The sequence below is a fragment of the Musca domestica genome, unplaced genomic scaffold, assembly GCF_030504385.1.
Source record: "Musca domestica strain aabys unplaced genomic scaffold, Musca_domestica.polishedcontigs.V.1.1 45, whole genome shotgun sequence".
NCBI classification, from domain to species: domain Eukaryota; kingdom Metazoa; phylum Arthropoda; class Insecta; order Diptera; family Muscidae; genus Musca; species Musca domestica.
The window spans coordinates 2,289,426-2,312,039 of record NW_026712335.1 but is presented as its reverse complement, the minus strand read 5'-3'; the positions used below and the strand labels follow the sequence as shown (position 1 = coordinate 2,312,039).

Here is a 22,614-nt window from a genome sequence, read left to right as displayed (position 1 = left end):
ATCAGCAACCAAATACCAGTTTTCGAGTTATATGGGTATATACTAACATAGTTTTCTCTCTCTATAGACTGTACATATCTGGCTAAATATGCAATATCCTGAGCACCATTATTAAAGTAATCGTCGAAAATGACCTTTTCATGTATTTGTGATTTCGTTGGGGTTAAAATAATCGCGGTTTAATAGAAATATAGGTGTTTTTTACACAAAAGTTATTGTCAATTTCATCCTCTTAGCATTATCAGATGACCATCAAAATTTGTGAGCTTCTACCCTGACCTCAGCTTCTACCCTGTGTAAAATTTTGCATCGATTAGTCAAAAATGGTGACCTGTGGAGCCACTTCAAAGTCAGGAAAGGTCCATTTTACCCCTATCCCAAAACAATATACTTCAATTTTGAGCCTAACTCCAACTCCACACTGCATTTTCTGGGGATCGGGCCACAATTGCAATCTGTAGCGTCATTACCAATTAATATGGACGAGCAAACGGACACACTCTCCTTTGTGAGATCCTGTGTCAAGGATGAATATTTCGAGTTGTTACAAACTATTTTCGAATCGGTGACCATCTCTCTCACATGTTTAACATTTCCATCAAAATTTCAATAACACCCTTTTTTCCCACAAAGGGATATGTGTTAATAGATAAATCATGAAATATTTAAAGTTATCCATATCAGATTGAAAATTCTCTGAAGCATAAAATGTTTTTTTTTTTTTTTTTTGTAAAAAATTTTAATTTTGAACTCACCATAAATTATGCCATAAACCTTAAGGTAGAAAAGAACCCAAATGAAATATAACACCAACAACAACAAAAAAATGTGCCAAAATATAGGTGAGTTTGAAAATTAATTAAAAATGAAATATATAAGACAAGATATTAGCACCATAATGTGTGCGTGTGTGTGTGAACATTCGTTGAATGGAGATGTTCTTATGATTTGTGGTGGCTATGGCTGGCTGACTAAAGCGATAAGTGGCGATGTTCATTGAAGCCAAAATTCATTGTGACGCATAAATGAACAGACAGATAGACAGACAGACTTACCTACGGCCCGACATCGTATCACTCAATTGTAGCAGGCTACAACATAACATTTTGACAAGTATCTAGCTTGGCTCGTAATTCTCTTAAATATGGTCTGGTCTGGTCAAAAGCTGATGATGTTGATGGCGAAGAAAAAAAACAACAACGGAATAATATGAAAAAGGCTGTTTAATTGTTCAGTAGAAGATGAAAAAAAAAACGCTGAGAATATATAACACAAGTAATATTAACACCAGCAACAACAGCTAGCAACAGATCTACGCTCTTTATTGCCAGCAACAACGCTATCGCCATGTAGCTATGACTGAACAAAAAAAAAAAAAGAAAAAAGAACATTTAATCTGTATTTTTTTCGCTTGGATTTCTGACTGAACTATAAATAAGAATAACTACTCAACAAAAGATATCATTTCGCTCTGAACCGTCCACAGCGACAGAAACGTGTCGTAGAAATACACATTTCGTTCTTGGGGATACGAATTAAAAATGGTATGTTAATATTTCGTTTCGGGCGATGGAAGAAATTCTTGATTTAAATAAAAATTTATTTTTTGTTGTTGATTTTAGAAAATATTTGTGCTGCTGCTGGCCTGTGCGGCATTTGTGAGAGCCGACGTTTCACATTTGTTTAACAACCACGGATACCATGCTGATCATCAGCACCATCATCATCATCATGATAATCATGGATACGATTACTCACATAAGGAAATAGAAAACCATAGCGGTTATGATTATCCTAAGCCGGAGATACCATTTGTATTGCCCACGACAACCATACCACCACCAAAGCCATCTTATTTGCCTCCTGCGACACCAAAGCCAACTTATTTACCTCCTGCGACACCTAAACCTACCTACTTGCCTCCACCACCACCAAAGCCAACATATTTGCCACCCAAACCAGTGCCTACATATTTGCCACCTGAACCCACAACAACTACCACGACAACAACGACCACAACTACTACAACTCCAAGACCAATAACAACGACACGCAGACCAACCCCACCAAGACCCACCTACTTGCCACCCACACCACCTAAACCAACCTACTTGCCACCCACACCACCAAAGCCCAGCTACTTGCCACCCACACCACCTAAACCAACCTACTTGCCACCCACACCGCCTAAACCAACCTACTTGCCGCCTACACCACCAAAGCCCACCTACTTGCCACCCACACCACCTAAACCAACCTACTTGCCACCCACACCACCCAAACCAACCTATTTGCCTCCCAAGCCAGTAACAACAACCACTACGACCACACGTAGACCTACTCCACCCAAGCCCACCTACTTGCCTCCAGAACCACCCAAGCCGACGTACTTGCCTCCTACACCACCCAAGCCAACCTATTTGCCTCCTACAACCGGCTATTTGCCACCCCAACCCATTAAAACGGAATACTTGCCACCCAAACCCACCAAGTCCCAGTATTTGACACCTGCTGTATCCAAACCTACATTCAAAATTCCCATACCCTCATACGCTGCTCCTTTGGAGGAAGAATTCGGCAATGAATTGCAAGAGGATGGATATCATTACAATGTCCCAGCCAACAGATTCTTCTACTAAAAAGCCAGGAAGGAATGGAATTGAATGGTTGACATTACACGCCCTCCCCCCATGATAGTGTTACGAAGACTGAGTATTAGGCGACAAGTAGTGCTGGCATTATTTGCGAATAATGCTTGCATTCGAGACGTTATTATGAACTTTAATTTTTAGTTGTTGGTAATTTCTTAGTAAAGTTAATAAATATAAAAAATTACAAAAAAATGATCTCTAATTCTTAATATTGAACTCCAAAGGTATTTAAAAAAGAAATCAAATTTTTTATACTAAGCCAATGAACCTACAAAGACCATTAAAACAAAAGACTTAAGACACGAGCGTTACTAGATTGGGTTGCTCAATATTTATGTGCATTAGCATATTCATGGGCTTTTAAATATTCTTGAAATTTTAAATAGTTCTAATTAAAAGATCTGTCCCACTGGCATGCATAAAATACACGATTAACATGAATTTATAAAAATCTGACATTTCAAAGCGCCTAAGGGAAAAATACCATAAATATATATATATCTCTAAAAAAAAGAAACAAACAAATACCTTAAATATAAATTCAGTGTGTTTTCTCCATGCAAAGAGTTTCGTCAGAGATATAAACAGAGGTTTCATCCGATATGTCGGCACAAATGTATACAGATCCAAGAGAAATGTTATTTTATCCATATTTATAAAAAAGGTGATGTAAGTTACTATGCGTATAACCCAAGAATACCTGGACTGATTTTAAAAATTCATACAAATTTAGGAAAAATCCAAATTTAGTAAAACTAGTAAAAAACAGCTAAGTCTGGCCAAACTTTTAATGTCCTCCACAATTTTGAAGAAACTTGAAAAATTTCAAAGAAAAAAAAATGCAGGCAGTACGAAGACCTGTTCCTTGAGAAGAATTTTTTTTTGTCATAGGCTGTAGTACCGACTCTGAACTTCTAATGCGAAATTTTAAACGATTCCTGTGAGTAATGCCGCTAAAATCGTAAAAATATCAAATATCGGGAGGTATCGTTATATGAGGTCTATACGATTTTTTTGTCAACATAATAGGTACGAACTTTAAAAACGCACTTTGAAGCAATTCCGGTAAAAAAATGTCTCTAAAATATGAAAATAACGATTATGGGAAGGTGCCGTTATATACGGGGCATTTTTATTTACGAACATTTACGAACTTAACCAGCCTACTGACAAAATAGATATGTGTGCAAAATTTTAGCCTTCTATTGTAATTCATCCTTTTATATGTATCCAGAATGAATATTTATAGTAAACATCCAATCTAGTGGGATTAAAAATAACACTATCAAAATCCAGAATTTTTTGAAAACCAAAATTTTTGACCAGTTAATTAATTTTGATTTTTGATGATTTTTAAAGGACCTTACACTAACCTTCAAATATTTTTTTTTTGGCAGATACATACCATAAGTCCACCACCTTATAAGTTTATATGCATTCATAGGGATTTTTTCATTACCATATATAAATATTATTATTATGTTTTATATTTTTTTCACACAGTTAATATTAACAACACCTAATGTTTTTTTTTTTTTTTTCGAAATCCATAAAATTTTCAATAACAAATTTTTTCAAAATCTCCTTGAATAATTTTCTGGGAAGAAAGTCGTTCGAATAATTTCCATTAATTCAACATTTTTGCCCATGATTGTTTTGAAGACAACTCCAAAAAATTTTCGATTTTGTTCTTTTTTTAATATATTTAAAAAATTCATTATTTTCTGGAAATATTGTTTTTTTTTTTTTCAAAATTCCTAATTTTTGTCTACATTGACGTTGTAACTCTATTCTTAAAAATACACTACTTATGTTATCTAGGAGTTTTGTTCAGATTTTTGTTCTTGATATTTAAATAATGTTCTTCAAATACCTTCTGAATAATTACGACTCTGTGAAAACTGTTTTTAAGAAATCCGTTGTTTTCTGGTCAGAATGTCTTTCGAAAATTTCCCTAACAATTCAAAAGTTTTGTCCATGATTACTTTGAAAACAATTTCTAAGAATTTTCGATTTTTATACCCTACAACACTATGTGTTGGGGGTATTCTAAGTTTGATTGGGCCAAAAATTATGTAACACCTCGAAATATTGGTTTCTCACATAGGAAAGTATATATGGATCTTCCTATCTAGCCAAGCTGAGTCGATCAAGCTATGTATGTCCCAATAATGATGTAAATATAATTATACCCAATAATGATGTAAATATAATTTTTTTAGTATTTTGGGATTATTTTTAGTTTTTCATATTTTTTATCGCATGCGATTTTTTCAATTTAACTTATAATATTGAAATCTAAATTTTGTAATATTTTTTATACCCAAAAACACAGGTTGGGTTTATTATATACAGATATCAGTTATAGTCCGATCCTCACGAAAATTCATATATATAGGGTTAGAATCAGAAGGGCTAGGCCTATTGTTTTTAAAGATGTCCGCAATACATTGAGGAGTTGAAATGGACCAACAAATAAAAATGTTGCTGATTTTGCAGCCGTTATAAAGGTCAAAACATATACCAACACTTCCATTCTACCGAACCACTAAAAAAAAAAATACAGGTAATATCCAAAATACAAAAAAGGCTTTTTAATGCTGATTTCGTTGATGAATATAGCCAAATATCGTAGACAAGCAAATCATATAGATGAGTCTAAATTTGGTGATGATCGTAAAATATTTAGAAAAATCTCCTGATCACACAATTGAAGCCAATCGACACGCATAAGAAGAGAGTTAAAGACAGGACCACAACAACTAACAGCACGACGGAGTGCATAAATATAGGGCAAATGACCCTGGTCAAAGAGCTAAGGATAAGATCTACACGTAATTTCAAGAGCGAAATCTTCCAAAATGGATTTGGACGTAAGGGAGCATAATAATATAACATATCGTAGTGTTGTAGGGTATCACATGGTCGCTCATACACGACTATAGCCTTTGCTTACTTGTTTTTAAATATTTTTAGAAAATTTACCATTTTCTGTTAATAATTTGTTTTGAAAATTGTCCTAATTATTCACAATTTTTGAGTTGATTGACCTTTTACACCTTTTACACGATAATAAATTTTTTATATCCCCAAAATCTGATCGATATTTTAGTTTTTATGAAATAAAACTTGTCTAGTGCATAACGGAAAGACAAACTCGGGGTCATCAGATAATCAAGAGAAAATGCCAGAAACAAATGTTTTTATATGAGGATGTAGAACAGAGTTTTGATTCATGAGATTGAGCCCCACACTTTCCATTCACATTAATTCTAAATAGCGTGGCAAACAATCGGTACTCACGCTCGAGCAATATTGATCCTTTTCTTAAGCTAAATTTGGTACCCCATAAAACTTTTCTATATTTCGATTTTTGTTCCTTATGACATTCATATGAATTGGAATGTGCGGCTTTATTATTATTACTATTATTATTATTTTTTTTTTTTTGACAAGATATACTCTCAAGTGGCGAATAAAAGAGCAAAACTTCCACATATCTGTTTGAACAGCGTAAGCCTGTGTAAATACATTGAACTACTGCCTCAGGATATAAACGTGTATTTACACTTTTATTAACCATATTAAATGCAAATTTACCTACACTTTAACATAATTACAGATTAAGAAGTTAAGCTTCTTAAAAAAATCGTTGGATGTAGGCATAGCAAATAAGTGACAAGGGTAATTACCTTTTCATATTTAAAATTTCATAGGGATTTAGTTTTTTTATGGAAAATTGTGAAGAGACCTAAAGAAGATATTAACCTTTTTGTTTAAAACATTTTTGAGTTGCCATGATTCATACAAATCTTAAGACGGATATCCATTGTTTACGATTTCGCACATTCTGATGATGGAACATGTGTTGTGCTGCTCATGATGCAATTCTTCAGCTAAAAAGAAGAATTTTTCGAGGTCAAGTTAAACGTAAATATTTATGGCTCATATAAAATTGGATGACGTTGTTGATTTGGTGGTAAAGAACAAAATGGGAGGTTCTTTTTTGTAGGGGATTAGTAAGCTGCCTTTAATGTGAGCAACTTGAGCGATGAGATGTAAGAATAAGCGATTTTTGATATAGATTTTTAAAAAAGAATTTATGCAGTAATTCATAATCATTTTAACCCAAAATGTCAAAATGCTGCTTACGTGTGTTGAACTACAATTGAGAGGATGTTAACCATCCGCGAGTAAATAAAAAAAAGTGAGTTATTTCTATAGAAAATTACAAGGAAGTTTTATGAAACCAGTAACAAATTTAATCTTTGTCATAAGTTTTATTTTTTTTTTTCCATAGGAAACGTCTAATTAAGGTCCACTTTTTTGGGACATTTGAGACAATATATAAACATTTTGAAAACACCCAAATTTTCTGAACAATTTTTTTGTTATTGAAAAGAAAACACATACATAAACAAATAAAGATGACATATTAAGCCAAGAAAATAAAAAATTAAAATAATATGGTATCATAGCCCTACCTTGATATCATTGTACCATGGGTGATACCAAATTTAGATTCATCTGAAACTGGGCGCAAAAAAGGAAAATATCTATAAGTACAGGATTAAGAAAATATATTTTTGTTTCGATTTTACCTCCACCATAAACGGTCAACATTTGTATGCCCTCCACTATGCAATGGAGGGTATGTTCAATTCGTCATTCAGATTGTAACACCTCGAAATATACGTCGGAGATCCCAAAATGTATATACAAGGTGAGATGCAAATCTGCAACCAACTTCAAACTGCTGTTATTTCTAAGCCACTAGCCCGACAGCTGTTAAAATTATTTCATTGACAGCTCATTATATTGTTTACAAGCGTTCAAAAGCATTTTGGTGAGAATTTTCTAGAAAAAGAGTTTTTCGTGATGGAATTCAAGCGTGATAATGCGATTTCTTTATATTTGGCTGGAAAACCACAAGTGACTATTGTTAGAGCACTCCAGCACGGAAGAAAACAGCAACATCAGCAGAAATGTTTCGAAAATGAAAGAAGCGACTTGATCGAAACCAGCGTCGCAGTGGCCGAAAATGGTTCGTAATCTGAGCATATCGCAATATTCCATTCGGCAAATATTGAACAATGAGCTCGAGGTAAAGCCATGAAATTCCAAAAAATCCAAGAACATACACCACAACGGCAACAGAAAGTAAATAGATTCAAAAGAGTTAAGACGTTGCTTTGCTTGGCCGAAAGTGGTGAACTACCGAATTTGGTTTTCTACAATGACAGAACATTCGTTGTCCAGCATTTTGTAAACAAACAAAATGATCGTGTTTACTTGCCAAAGAGGTCAGCTGAAAATGTGCACCTTCGGTTGGCCACCAGAACCGAAGCGCCGGCCATGGTGATGGTGTGGGCCGTAGACCTTGGACATTTCAACAGGACTCAGCACGCGCCATCCAAGAATGATTACAAAATGAGGTGCCTCCCTTCATTTCCAATGCACAATGGCAACCAAAATCTCCGTATACCAATCCGTTGGACTAGTGCGTCTGGAGTATTTTGAAAGCAAGGTTGGCACTAAAAAGTACCAAAGTGTCGATCGCCTAAGCAAGCGCTTCGCCGGAAATGCGCCAAAATACCGCAGAACAACATTCGGGTAGCGCGTGACGGTTTTATTGGTCATTTGAAGGCCATAATTCGTGCCAAAGGTGACCAATCCGAACGAATTGAAGTAGATTGATAAAATTTTACTGTCTGCAGGACTTTTGGTATTGAAAATGGGTCAATTGGTATAGCCCCCATATAACGTTACCTCCTTTTTTCGGTATGTTGGTGATTTTAGCGACAATACTTATCGGAATTCTTTATTTTATTTATGTTCGCAATGGATAGTACGTCCTAAGACAGAAAATTGGCTGTGCAGGTTCACGTCTACGTATAGCCCGCATATAACAGTACCTCCCGATATTCGGTATTTTAATGATTTTAGCTACTATGTTAATCGGAATTGTTTCAAATTTAGTATTTGAAGTTCGTAATGAATACTACAGACTATAACAGAAAATTGTCTGTGCAGGTCCACGTCTTCATATAGCCCACATATAACTGAACCTCCCCATATTCTCAATTTTTATGATTTCAGCTACATTATTCAGCGATTTTTTTTTTTCTAAGTTTCCCATTTGAATATTTTAATGGCTTATGACAAAAGTAACCTATGCAGGTCCATGTCGTCGTATAGACCCTTATATAACGGCTACATTCTGTGTTTTAATAAAATTTTTAACGGATTTTACTGTTTTTGAGAATTTGCAAATTCGTTCCAAATGGTGGAGGGTATTCACAGTTCGGCCCCGCTTACAGCTTTTTTACTTGTTTTTTTTTTTTTTTTTTTTTGTTACGGTAGCTCTACTATGCTCTGCGTATAGTGGTGTAGGGTATCATATACTCGGCCCAGCCCGACTTTTGACCTTTCCTTATTGTTTTAAATATATTGAGTAGGTTTTGGTATATTTTAGATATGAAAGCTCAATTGCTTCCTTTGAATTTATCTCTGTTTTTGGAGATCTAACCCATTTGGACTCTACAGATAAAGGTTGGTTTTATATTGGTATTTTTGTATTTTTTACCCACTGAGAAACAAAATACCAGATAATACTTTTGCAATAAACTCTGTCTGAAACCTTCAAAATAATTTAAATTATTTCTGTATGGCCCCCATATAGGGGCCATTCCGAAACGTCGATCGACCTTTTTTAATAACATGCTAGTGATAATATAAATGTCTGAGAAAAATTTCAAAGCGACAGAATGCTTCCGTCAATTAACCTCCGTTTTTTAGGACCTCTCCCCACTGTGCTACGATTTTTCAGACCCGATCCGAGGTATTATTTCTGGCTCGAAAATGTAGTAAGTTTTGCTACCAAACTGTAGTAATATTCTGCAATATCTTATGTAAAATCACTAGATTCGATATTCTTTAGTATTATTATTTATTATTATTAAATTAATGCGTATTTGAAATGAACAGGTGTAACGGTGGCTGATGTCACTCAATATTTGCTTGTTTACGACATTGATTTAATATCATCGTTTTCTAAATTGGATAATTTTATAGCAACATTATTCTATGTGGATGGTGGTGGTGTTGGTCGCGGTCGTGGTGCCCACATAAGCCTACCCAAAGACGGTGTGTTATGATTCAATTTGTTTTTGTTATAAATTCAAAAATACGTAGTTTCATTTATTCAAATGTTCTGTGGTTGTGAAAACGAGATGACTACTAGAAATCAATAGATATTTAATTTTATATTTTTTGTTATCTACAGAACACGTGTCAAAGTGATGAATTAAAAAAAAAAGGTTTTTTTGATGGGTTTCATTTCAAAAAAAAAAAAAATAAATAAAATGAAATTTATGGGTCAGTGACCCATGACCAGCAGAACTTATTGCAATTAGGAATAAATATTCCAATTTCATTATGGGGGGTTTCCCCAAGGTGGAATTTACCGTTCGTTATCAATATTAAAATTTTTAGGTTAGTGGGGCGATTATAAATCAATCGAATTATTTACATATTTTGTTACATTTAAAAAAAAATACATTTATAATTTAAATTTATTAAATAGGAGTTGTCAACATTTTTACATACAGTATTTTATATGTAATAGCGTTACCTAAAATTCGACGTACTCAGTCGATGTTTACAACTACGCAATTTAAACACACGTACTTATATGATAGTTACCCAAATACGTCGGGCGTACGAAATTTCAAAGTTAAACGATTTCAATATTGACAATTGAACAATTTCTTTTATGCCCTACAACACCATATGTAGGGGGTATTATAATTTTGATTGGGCCAAAAATTACGAAACACCTCGAAATATTGGAAACTATATATGGATCTTCCTATTTCGTCGAGCTGAGTAGCTCTAGCTATGTATGTCCGTAGATCGACGCGGAAGTTAGCATGGGGCTAGAGCTTAGGGCTGGGCAGAATTCTTCCAATTTGGATGGTCATCGGGTAATATTTAGTGGCTGAAATAGACCATAATATTTGTGTTAAATAAAAGTCAAACTTTCCATTAAACTGCGAATATTTTTAATCCCGGCGAAATCACAAATAGACGAAAAGGCCAATTCTGACTGTTACTAAGAAGCCGATGGTAAATATATCGGATAAATATAGCGAAATATATAAAATAAGAAAAGAAGGGGACGATAGCTAAAATTATTATATCTCAAGAATGGCTGATCTTGAAAAATTTTGAAGAAAAACTAAAAATGTTTCTGATTTTGCAGTCGTTATGAAGTCACAATTAGAAATCAAAGGACACGAAATAAAGGTAGAATGGACCACTACATTTCCATTCGAATATAGCCAAATATAGTAGACAAGCAAATTATATAAATAAGTCTACATTTGGAGATACAGAGGGGTCTATTGCTTTTGGAGATGATAGCAAAATCTTTAGGGGCTCAAATGAATCAAATGACCATGAAGGATGACCATTGGATTATACTTAACTGTTAAATGGATTACAACAACTAACATCACGACGGAGTGCGTAAATATTGGACAAATGTCCCTGGTCAAAATGCTAAGGGTTATAACTGGGCAGTTCTCCATGATATAATTTCAAAAGCGAAATCTTCCAAAATGGGCTTGGACATTAGGGGGCTTCTAACATATTGTAGTGTTGTAGGGTATCACATGGTCGGTCCCGTACGACTATAGTCTGTGCTTATATGTTTATGGATATAGATATTTATCTTTGTTCGATTTCAGGAGTATTGTGAACAAATTGTATAAGCTCAAATAGGATGACATTGGGCTTAGATGACTAAACTTTGCCAAAAACAAATATTTTAAATTTGGTGAAAATCTGATTAAATTTGCTATATATTTAACATGAATATACAGGGTGAGATAAATAAAACTGCAACAAGGTCAAAAGCCATAATTTTTACATTCTAATTTTATTTTATTGAATGGAAGAAAAAATGTCGGAAATAGCATCAAATTTTAGAATAAATTTAGATTTGTTCGAATTGGTCACCTTTGGCACGAATTATAGCCTTCAAACGGCCAATGGAACCGTCACACGCTGCCCGAATCTTGCTCTGTGATATTTTGGCCAATTCCCGGCAAAGCGCTTACTTGAGGTGATCGACACTTTGGTATTTTTTAGGGTCAACCTTCCATTCCAAAATACTCCAGACAGAATAGTCCAACGGATTGGTATCCGGAGATTTTGGTGGTCATTGTGAGCTGGAAATAAAGCGAGGAACCTCATACTGTAACCATTCTTGGGTGGCACGTGCTGAGTGCGATGGTGCTGAGTCCTGTTGGAATGTCCAAGGTCTGCGGCCAAAATGTTTGCGTGCCCAAGGCTTTAATACACCCTCCAGAATATTTTCGCGATAATATTCGGTCGATTAATATGAGCGGAGAGCGACCATCGGCTGCTATGGCGGCCCACACCAATACCATGGCCTGCGCTTTAGTTCTGGTGGCCAACCGAAGGTGTACATTTTCAGCTGATCTCTTTGGCAAGTAATGAAAAATGATCGTGTTATTTTGTTTTTTACAAACTGCTGGACAACGAATGTTTTCTTATCGGAGACGGAGAAACCCAAATTCAGCAGTACACCACTTTCGGCCAAGCGAGTCAACTCTTTAGCTCTTTTGAGTTCATTTTCTTTCAGTTGCGGTGAAAGTTCTTGCACTTTTTGGAATTTCAATGGCTTTGCCCCGAGCTCATTTTTCAATATTCGCTGAATGGAATATTGCGATATTGTCGGTTCACGTGCCATTTTTCGGCGTGGATTCCGATCAACTCGCCTCTTTACATTTCGAAACATTTCTGCTGATGTTGCTGTTTTCTTTCGTCAACTTCCTTCACGTTGGGCCACGCTACCAGTATCAGGGTAACGAGTGATGGTACGAGACACAAAAGATTTATTCACATTTAAATGCTCGAACGGCAGCCACTTGTGGTTTTTCAGCCAAATAAAAAGAAATCACAGTATCACGCTTGAATTCCATCACGAATAACTTTTTTGCTGAAAAATGCTCACCAAAATGCTTTTGTACGCTTGTGAACAATATAATGAACTGTCTCTGGAATAATTTTAACAGCTATCAGATGAGTGGCCTGGAAATGACAGGAATGACAGCAGTCTGAAGTTGGTTGCAGTTTTTTCATCTCACCCTCTATATGTTTCTTCAGATTGGAACAAAAATAATTTTGCCAAATTTGGCCGAGATCTCCCCAGATTTGGGGAGATGTAGTTTCGACTAGAATAAAGTCTGTAAACTTTGAAGAAAAAACTTTGTCAAATTTAGTTCAAATCGATTAAGTGTAAAATACTGATATATCTATGTTAGTTAGTTCCATCCGTTTGTAAAATTTAACTGCTGTTGAACCTTTATACTCCTTCAAAATATTCAGCACCTCCAGATCTTTGTCCTTCCTTCAATGAGTTTCTTTATGTCTCATTATTTAATGGCACTTCTCACTCTCCGATGTGGTAATAATAGAACTCTAGTATTGGAGCCAAAGACAAAGTGAATCCATTTGAACTTTCGGTATAAGACGACTTATTATTCTGGCTGTTGTGTAGTACCAAAAACCAAAATATTATTCTTAAAGAAAAATTTCAGTTCAATAAGATTTGTTTTGCAATAAAATGAACTTGACATCGAACGTAAACGCGTGGTTATGAAAAGTATAAACCAAACATCAAACCAAAAAAAAATAATAAAATAAAAAACTATTAAAAACTGTAAATAAAAATTAGTCGGCTGGCCGACCTTTCTATACACTTCACTATATAAAACTTAAATTTTTGTTAAATCCTGTCAATATGGCATAACCTGTAAAATACTGAATTGTAGACCATTCAGTTGGATTATGTGCTTAATACCTTGGAAAAATCTGTAGTTATAAAGGACTACATTGACTATTTTTTCTTAGTATGTTGTCTATTCCATTCCAAATATCAAATTATAGCCAATTCGTCTGAAAAGTTAAACAAGGACATTTAAAATACTTAATAACGTATATTACCACTATTGAGGCAGGAACCTAAAAAATATCGAAAATCAAATGGTTCCCTTAAATTGGAGCTATGGCAAATATTGCATCTGAATGGGAACTTTCTTGTGAGAAGGAAGAATACAATGAGAACTCTAAATCTACTCTTGCATCTGTTCAGTTTCAATCATCCAAAACACAATACCAAATATTGTGCCAAATTCCCGACCTCTATATAATCTTACAAGGAATCTTTCTTGATATTCAGAGGGAGACGGACATCGTTCAAACGATTTGAAATTTTATGGCGATGAAGTATATGAACACTCTGAGATATATTTTGAGGTGTTTCAAACGGAGTAACAAATTTAGTATATCCCATATGCTAGTGTAGGGTATAAAATAGCTGAGGGCATACAATGACTAATGGAAGGGTTACATTAGCGACTTTTTCTTTTTTCGTTTTTTTTTTTTTTTTTTTTTTTTTTTTTTGGCGACTCTGAAATAATTAAACAAAACCAATGTCACACCTTAATGATGCTTAGTTGACGATCTTCGTATTTATATATAGTTTCTGAAGAAAAAGTGTGAAAACTACTGAAATTAATTTTCTACCCACTTCGAACACAAATAATAAATGTACTTCTATGTTATTGTATCGCATTCTTCTTCGATGCAGTTTTTATCTCCTGAATCTCTGCTATTCGTCGTGTTTTTGCGTACCACTTTAATATAGAGAACGCCTAGGGAAAAATGTTGCACGTGTCGTCTGGTGGACGATAGTGTTGGATGTTGTCGGGTGTGGTATGATCGAACTCCTTCTGTAAAGACATAGCGAACAATAGCTCATTGTGATTTTCGCTATACATCGTCCAAGGCAAACACTCAATAACTTTCCTTGAGTTTCATCTACGTCATCTTTTGTTTTGGTGTGATAGAGCATAATTTCTTCAAACATCGAAATAATTTTTCGATTTGTTACTATGTAGGTTTTTATACTTTCCACCAAAATGTGGTAATCACATTAAGTTTATTATTCCTCGAAATATCGATTTTAGAGCCAAAAAGAGTACATATAGCATAAAATTCTATTTCGATTTAGTCATATCCGTCCGTTTGTGGAAATCACTAAAGTTTCCGTTGTGTTTTAGGTCCGCAGAATTGTTGGTATTGAAAATGAGTCATATCGGTCCATATTTTAGTATAGTTCTCGTTTAACTGTACTGGAAGATTTAAGCGATTTCGGGTGTTTTAGCCATAATTTTAATTATTTATTTAATTTAAATTATTTAATTTGCTGTGCATTTAAAATGTCCTTGCAGAGAACTTCTATAAAAGTTAAAGTTTTGGTATTGCCCCCATATGACTGTATCTCCAGATATTCGGAATTTTGATGGCATGTGTCACACTTTTTACCTGATTTTCTTTAACATTTGATATAGCGCCCATATAACTGTTTCTCACGGTATTCCAGATAATTACCTATGTGTATCCCCCATATAATTTGACCTCACGACATTCGGAATTTTGCCAATTTTAGCCACATATTTTAACGGAATTATCAAAAAATTGGTATTTGGAGTTCACAATGGGTAACGTCTTCTCTGACAGATAATTGATCATACTGATATACGTTTTCGTATAGTCTTCATATATTTGTACCTTCCGACATTCGAAATTGTAATGATTTTAACTGAATTATTTAACAGAATTTTTTTAAATTTTGTGAGATATATTAGGCGTTTGCCTAGACCGTATTTAGCTACTTTTCTGTTTTTTTCTATAAATGTGTATGTGTATAAAGGTGTAACATAAAGTATGGTTTCTTTCTGCCAACAATTTGAGCAATGGTCAACTATTTGGCACATCCTCAATTTATTTTAACTTTGGACCGCATTAATTGTAATTTGGCATTCGACATGTGGAAGAGAACATAGAAAAATTGGATAAAAAATCTTGTCTTGTCCGTGTAATGTCTGAAGAAGTAGAATCCAATCGCATTGTGTGGCTTACATCAGCTTAATACTGAAAAAAAATTTTCCAATTAAATCCTAGGAAAATATTTCAGCAGGTAATTTTGCAATTTTATACCCTACACCACATAATGGAAAGGGTATTATATCTTTGTGCATTTGTTTGTAACATGGAGAATGTATTTTTGTGAACAAAATATATGCTGCATTTATTGTCCGATTGAGATGAAATTCTACAAATCACATTTGTTTGTCCTAATGAAATTGGGGATAACCGAATTCGAGTTAATTGTGCACCAAATGGCCAATTTCAGTCCAAATGACCTGACATCCGACCGAATTCAGCCTAGAAGCAAGTACATCAAATTTGGAAAAAATCGGTTTAGATATAGCTATAGCTCCCACATAAGTTTCATCATGTGTAATATGCACTCCAGAGGAACCTATTTGTTACCTGATATCAGAGACTGCTCGAAAATACCTCTCTCGAATTTTATAGAGATCGGTTTAGATTAGGATATAGCTCCTATATATATGTTACATCCGATTTGGTGTCTAAGTCCCTCACATTCGTAACATGCCTTCGATAACAATGCAAATATCAGATATCTTATAAAGCTCGGAAATACCTTTGCCAAATGGGGAAAGGCTAAATTTTGGATATAGCTCCCATATATATCCTTAATCCGATTTAAGTTTTGTTGTGGAAATAATGGCTAACATCAACCCCAAATGGAGTGAATTTCGGGACGTACGTATCCATTTTGTGCAACGTGGCTCCGGTATATATTTTAATTTAATCCTTCTCCAAATGATATCATGCACTCTGTAGCAAACTTTAACTGCTCTAAAGCTAAATGTTGTTAGGTGGTGTGATCTACTTGGAATAAATTATTTTGTTACTAAATGCATAGTGGTGTAGTTTATTATATAGTCGGCCCCGTCTGACTTTTGTCTTTTCCTTACTGGTTTTAATATCCTTTTCGTTCTTGAACTGTAAAAAATATTCCAAAAAGAAATTTCTTGACATCCCTATATTCTACAAAAAAGTTTGCTACGAAAACTTTAGGTAGAGTCCAATGTTAGAAGCGCAGCGGCTGGAAGGCTGAACAAAACAAAATGGTAATGAAATAATAAAATATAGTTATTCAAAATCCTAACCTATTGCTGAAATTTTGGAGAAACTAGACTGAGATATATTAATTTGTTCTTTTCTACAGGACAAAATATTGCTTTAACCATAAAAAGGCAGAAAATTTGATCATATATTTATATATTTATTTATATTTATTAATTAAATAGAGTATATTCGATGTCAAATTTCTTCAACATCATGTTTTTTGCAATTGCCATACCTTTCTATATTTTTGAATTTTCCTGCATAATAAATTACATTGAATTGGCCAAAATGCTATTAGGCTAATGTTATTTCATTATAAAGCATAATATTACTTGTATATACACTGGAATTCCATTTGTACATTTCTTATCCAATTCATAGACAATGTTTCAATAATTTTCAAAAAAACTAAACACAATTCATTTAAAATTACCCCCCCAAAAAAGTTATGAATCAAAAACTGTACTCACTTTTAAGTGGATTAACACTTGACTGGCACGTCAAAATAGCTGTTAACAAATCGGATTGATTTGAATTACAGAAGTTGGCATGATGTCCATCATTAACATTTTAAGAGCCCCCCATTCATCAATACCAGATTACATTGTAGATTTCATCAAAACTGTTTACCGCTTCGGGTAACAGTGGTCAGCGGCTGTGGTTGAATTCTTTGTGATTCTTTCGGTCTTTTCAAGGTTCTTCATGTAACGCAATACGGAAGAAATCAGGCACATAACTGGATTTTGGATTCTTCCAAAGATGATGAACTAAATGAAAGTTGTTCTGACCGGATTTCTGTGCGTTCGATCGGGTATTCTACGAATCATTTCATTCTTAATTACCATAACAAAGGTAATGATGGACGGACGTTCGACCATATTACCAACCGAAACAATATACTGGGTTGATCTGTTTCAACATTGTTTCAGTTATTTTTTTATTTATTAATTTATTTTGAACATATTTTAACGTTTTAATGATTCAATTTGCTTGTATATGGGTATAATTTATATTCGCTTAAGAGGTTTGTATGGATAATTTTCGGGAACAGGGGATTCCAGAAGAAGTAGATTATCTGATGAAAGATAAGAGTTTTTATTTATTTATTTTATTTTATTTATTTTCTTTTTTTTTTTTTTTGTAAGAGCTAGAGTTAAATCTGTCCATAGAAGAATAACGGTTCACATGAAGTTTTCAGGGTTTAAACTTAAGTCTAAATTGTAATACAGCCATTTCATATTTTTGAAAAAAGAAATTTAGACCAATCCGCGGTTTTTTCAGAATTACGTCACAGGTTGCCAAAGCTCCAATCGTGAATCTTTAAGAAGATTATTTCAAAATTTTTGGAAAAGTACCAAAGCCACAGGCATGGATTTCTAATGAGATTTGAAGTTTTTGAGTTATCACTTGGGAATTTTCAGAAGCATTTTTAAGCATCTTCAGCGCCTCATTGATGAATAATTAGAGCTACCGTCTTGTTATCTGAATAGAAATACAAACAGCATACATACATTAAAGGACGTTCAGTGGAAACCGCATTATATGACCACATCGAGAGCACCTTCGATAATAAGATGTATACACTAGCAGTATGCATTGACATCGAAGGTGCGTTCAGCAACGTCAGCACAGATACACTCCAATAATTTTCAGGTCGACCGGCCCCTAAGAGACTGGATAAACCATATGCTAAGGAATAGATGCATGAACTGTGGGCTATATTACGTTAACATAAGGGACCAAGTTGGTCAAGGAACTCTACATATTGGGATATTATCACCCCTCCTGTGGGTTACCACCATTAACTTTAGCCAATGAAGGCTTTGAACCAGTCTGTTATGCAGACGACGTTATAATACTTCTGAGGGGAAATAACCCTAATTTGCTGTGCAGAAGGGCCGAGTCGGCTCTGAAACTTCCATACAAAAAAAAAAAAAAAAAACAGATATGTGTATTCACTAGGAAAAGAATGCTGGGACATATCGTTGAACCGGTATTCCTGAACAAGACAATCAATATTTCCAATAAGGTTAAATATCTGGGTGTAATTTTAGATAGGAAACTTAACTGGAGGGGCCACATCCAAGAAAGAGCAAACAATGCTCATAGATGTTGGACAACGTGTAAAAGGGCTATAGGCTCTAAACGGGGTTTCAATCCAAAGATGACACACTGGCTATTTAAAAGCGTAATTAGACCTCTTCTAACATACGCATCGGTAGTCTGGTGGACAGCTATGGATAAAAAATATAACATCAAAATACTACAGAAAGTCCAACGAATGTGCGGTGCAATGAGGACAACAAAAACTAGGACATTAGAGTCAATTATATTTGTGAGCCAATAGAAATTCAGATACGGTATGAAGCGGCCACGCTACATACCATCAAACAATTTTACAGGTAACAACGGGAGAATCTTTAGAAAATTTTTATCGGACCGAATATCTGAAACTTTTGTAGCTGCCTAATGTGAAACATTAATCCCTACCAGAGACTCGTGGATCGACGGATTCCTACCTCAAATGCTAGGGGAAAGAGCGGGACTGGGACTTTTTATCGAGGATACAAACACCGAAATCTCTTTCCGATTGCCCGATTACAATACGATCCTACAAACAGAGGTTCGGGCGATTGCAGAGTGTCTGAACTGGCTTAGTGCCAACACGAGACCAGCTACCGTAAACGTCGTAACAGACAGCAATACAGCTATAAGAGCTATAACATCCAAAACAGTAACTTCAAAAATTGTTTTGGAATGTATAAATTCAATCAAAAACTACTCTCAACACGGCGTAGTACGCATTATATGTGTACCAGGTCATACGGGAGATAGGTGTAACGAGATAGCAAACTCTCTCGCCAAAACAGGCAGGGAATTAGCAACAATAAATGTAGACAATCCAGTGCCGCTAAATGCGTCACGTATAGTGTGAAAGACATGGGCAAAAAACGCCCGCATGTCCCTATGGAACAATGAGGGTGTAGGGAAAACCACAAAAATCTTTTGGGGCGATCCCGATGAGATAAAAACCAAGAACCTTTTATTACTAGGTAAAAAAGAGATCAGTGAGGTAACAGGCATCCTTACGGGGCACCTAGGCCTACAAGATCATCTGTACAAGATAGGATGTACAGATAACAGCATATGCAAGGCATGTGGGGAAGATGACGAAACATTGGAGCATTTTCTCTGCCAATGCCCAGCGTTTTGCAAATAGATCAGATCCCAATTCTTAGGGGAACGACTCCATATCAGACCTTAATCAGACCATGGTAAAGTATATAAGACAGTTAAGAAATTTCATAAAGGCAACTGAATTTGAAATATAACAGACTGTAAACTGCCCATCTTCTTCAAAAAACGATTAGTCTATAGCGCACAACAGGCATATACTGGCTTAAGTGTATGCCCACAGGGCATGCGGCGAATCGCTTCGCCCCTCTTTTCAACCTAACCTAACATGTTATCTGAATACGATTTCCCAGGGATTAACAAAGACATCAGCGTGGATAGGGATCCGTTGTATTATTGTTTCTGGAGTATTTGGGAAAACAAGGTTGGAACTAAAAAATACCTAAGTGTCGATCACCTCAAGCAAGCTCTTCGCCGGGAATGGGCAAAAATACCGCAGAGTAATATTCGGGCAGCGTGTACGGTTTCATTGGCTGTTTGAAGGCCATAATTCGTGCCAAAGGTGACCAATTCGAACAAATCGTTGGGCACTACAGCCTATGACAGAATTTTGTCCGTGCAGGTCCACGTTTTGGTATAGCCGCCATATAATAGTACCTCTCTATATTCGGTATTTTGATGATTTTAGCTACATTATTCACTATTTTTTTCAAGTTTCGCATTTGAATATTGTAATGGCTTATGACAAAAGTGGTCTATGCAGGTCTACGTCGTCGTATAGACTCTTTCCAAAATGCCTAGATTGGTTGTCGATTGGTTTTTAATTTGGACGCGTAGAACGACTGCAAAATCAGGAAAATTTATTTTTTTTTTTGTCCATTTGAACCTCTAGACACACTTCTTCAAAAATTTGGCTAACCCTAGCACCATCCAAAATTTCGTTAAAATCGGACGATATTTGCGATCTGAATATAATACCTTCAACGCATAGTGTTGCAGGGTGTAAAAATATTAAAAAAATACAATTCTAAATTTAGATATATCTTGGAATATCCGAATATATCAATAGAATATCCGAAGACACTATGTACCTAAAATGGGCAGATTCCAACCAATCTTATTCCGAAAATTTCAAAATATGCGGAAAAAAGAGCGACTTTTCATGTAATTATTTATTTATTTTATTATATTTAGTAAAATGTTATAATATATTACAGAATATTACTTGTTCTCCATAATAGCCTTTCTACCGCTATGTAGGCTTAAGATTATATTTATAGCGTGAAACACGTGCAATTTGAGTTCAGGTGGTCCCTTGTAACCACAAATCGTGCGATGAACTTTCAAAATGTTAAACAAAAATTTAACAATGACTTTTTAATTAAAAATTTTAAAGTTACTTATCGCGTGCCCGCTGAACATCACAACAGGCATTCATCATTGAGATATTTATTCGTGTTTATGTTGCTAATAGAGATGTACTTTAGGCAATAATCGTATAACTACAACAACACGGAAATGATCGGCATTCTTTTAATCTTAATTGAAGTGTGTTCCTTTGAAAAAAAAAAAAAAAACAAAAAAAAAAAAAAAAAAAAAAACATTTAATTTATATTTAAATCCGTTTAAATGTTTTACCCCAGTGGCCTGTTGAAATGGAATAAATCAAGATAAGAACAAGAACAAATGCTGAGCCGGGTATTTGCTGACCGCCACAATGTTATATGCCATAACAACAAACCTGAAAAAAATTCTGTCAAAATTTGTGCAAAATCACATTGAATTCAAGTAAGTCAAGTGGCTGTCAAATATGTTTTGAAAAATCAGAGCATGACTTGTGTTGCTGCTGTTACGGCTTCTGTGGATCACATTCGGAAAAAAAGAAGCTGATATTGTTTTGAGTGCGTGAGCGTTTTGAGTATTTTTTAAATATTAAATTTAATTTTAATATTGTGAATCATGAAACGCCTTCGTCGTTTGTTTTTTTCTCTGTGTCTTATTAAAACCGATTGTTATTGTGTTTTTAACATAAACATCAAGTCTATTGACATTAATTCTGGTTTTGAACTCTCTAGAATTCAATTAAATTTGCAATGTTTTTTTTGGTTTTTGCACATATTTACAAATGGTCAAGATAAACATGAATTACGAATGTTATTGTAGCCGTTTTTTATGGACAAATATTTCGAAGTTGCTTAAGTACTTGCTTTGCCAAAATCAGTCAATGATTCTTCCATAATTCACGATTTTACCCTGTATATCCAATTTCAATGTGAATCCGCATTCTGGTATTAAAATTAGATATTGGAGGTCATATCGAAAGAGTTTTGTCGGTAGCAATTTCATGGTTTTATAATACAAAAATTTAAATTGCAATTATATCCCGAGCAATATAATTTTAGTTTAAGTGATGCTGAATGTTGTATGACCTAGTAATGAGGCACAAGGACATAGCATAACATTGAATGAGTATGAAATATAATTGCATTTATAAAATTTAAAATGTTTATTTGTTATTATTTGAGTAAATATCGATCTTTTAAACAATATCTTTGTTTAACAAATTTAGCAAAACCCATTGAAAAATAATAGTTTTATTAATCCAAACGTAATAAAATAAACGCAATTTTTTGAAATACCCTTTGATTAAGTTTAAAAATGTTCTGTAATTTTTAACGGATTACATATTTATAAACATTTTCATCGGACCAGAATTAGTTGAAGAATTCAATGT

General features: G+C 34.5%; 1 protein-coding gene across 1 annotated transcript; it reads left to right on the top strand.

Moving 5' to 3' along the window:
- Positions 1 to 1,423: 1,423 nt before the first annotated feature.
- Positions 1,424 to 2,792, top strand: LOC131804511 (uncharacterized). Its single transcript, XM_059127489.1, has 2 exons — positions 1,424 to 1,544; positions 1,623 to 2,792. The coding sequence occupies exons 1-2, from the start codon at positions 1,542 to 1,544 to the stop codon at positions 2,637 to 2,639; spliced, it is 1,020 nt and encodes a 339-aa protein (XP_058983472.1). The 5' UTR covers positions 1,424 to 1,541; the 3' UTR covers positions 2,640 to 2,792.
- Positions 2,793 to 22,614: the final 19,822 nt, after the last annotated feature.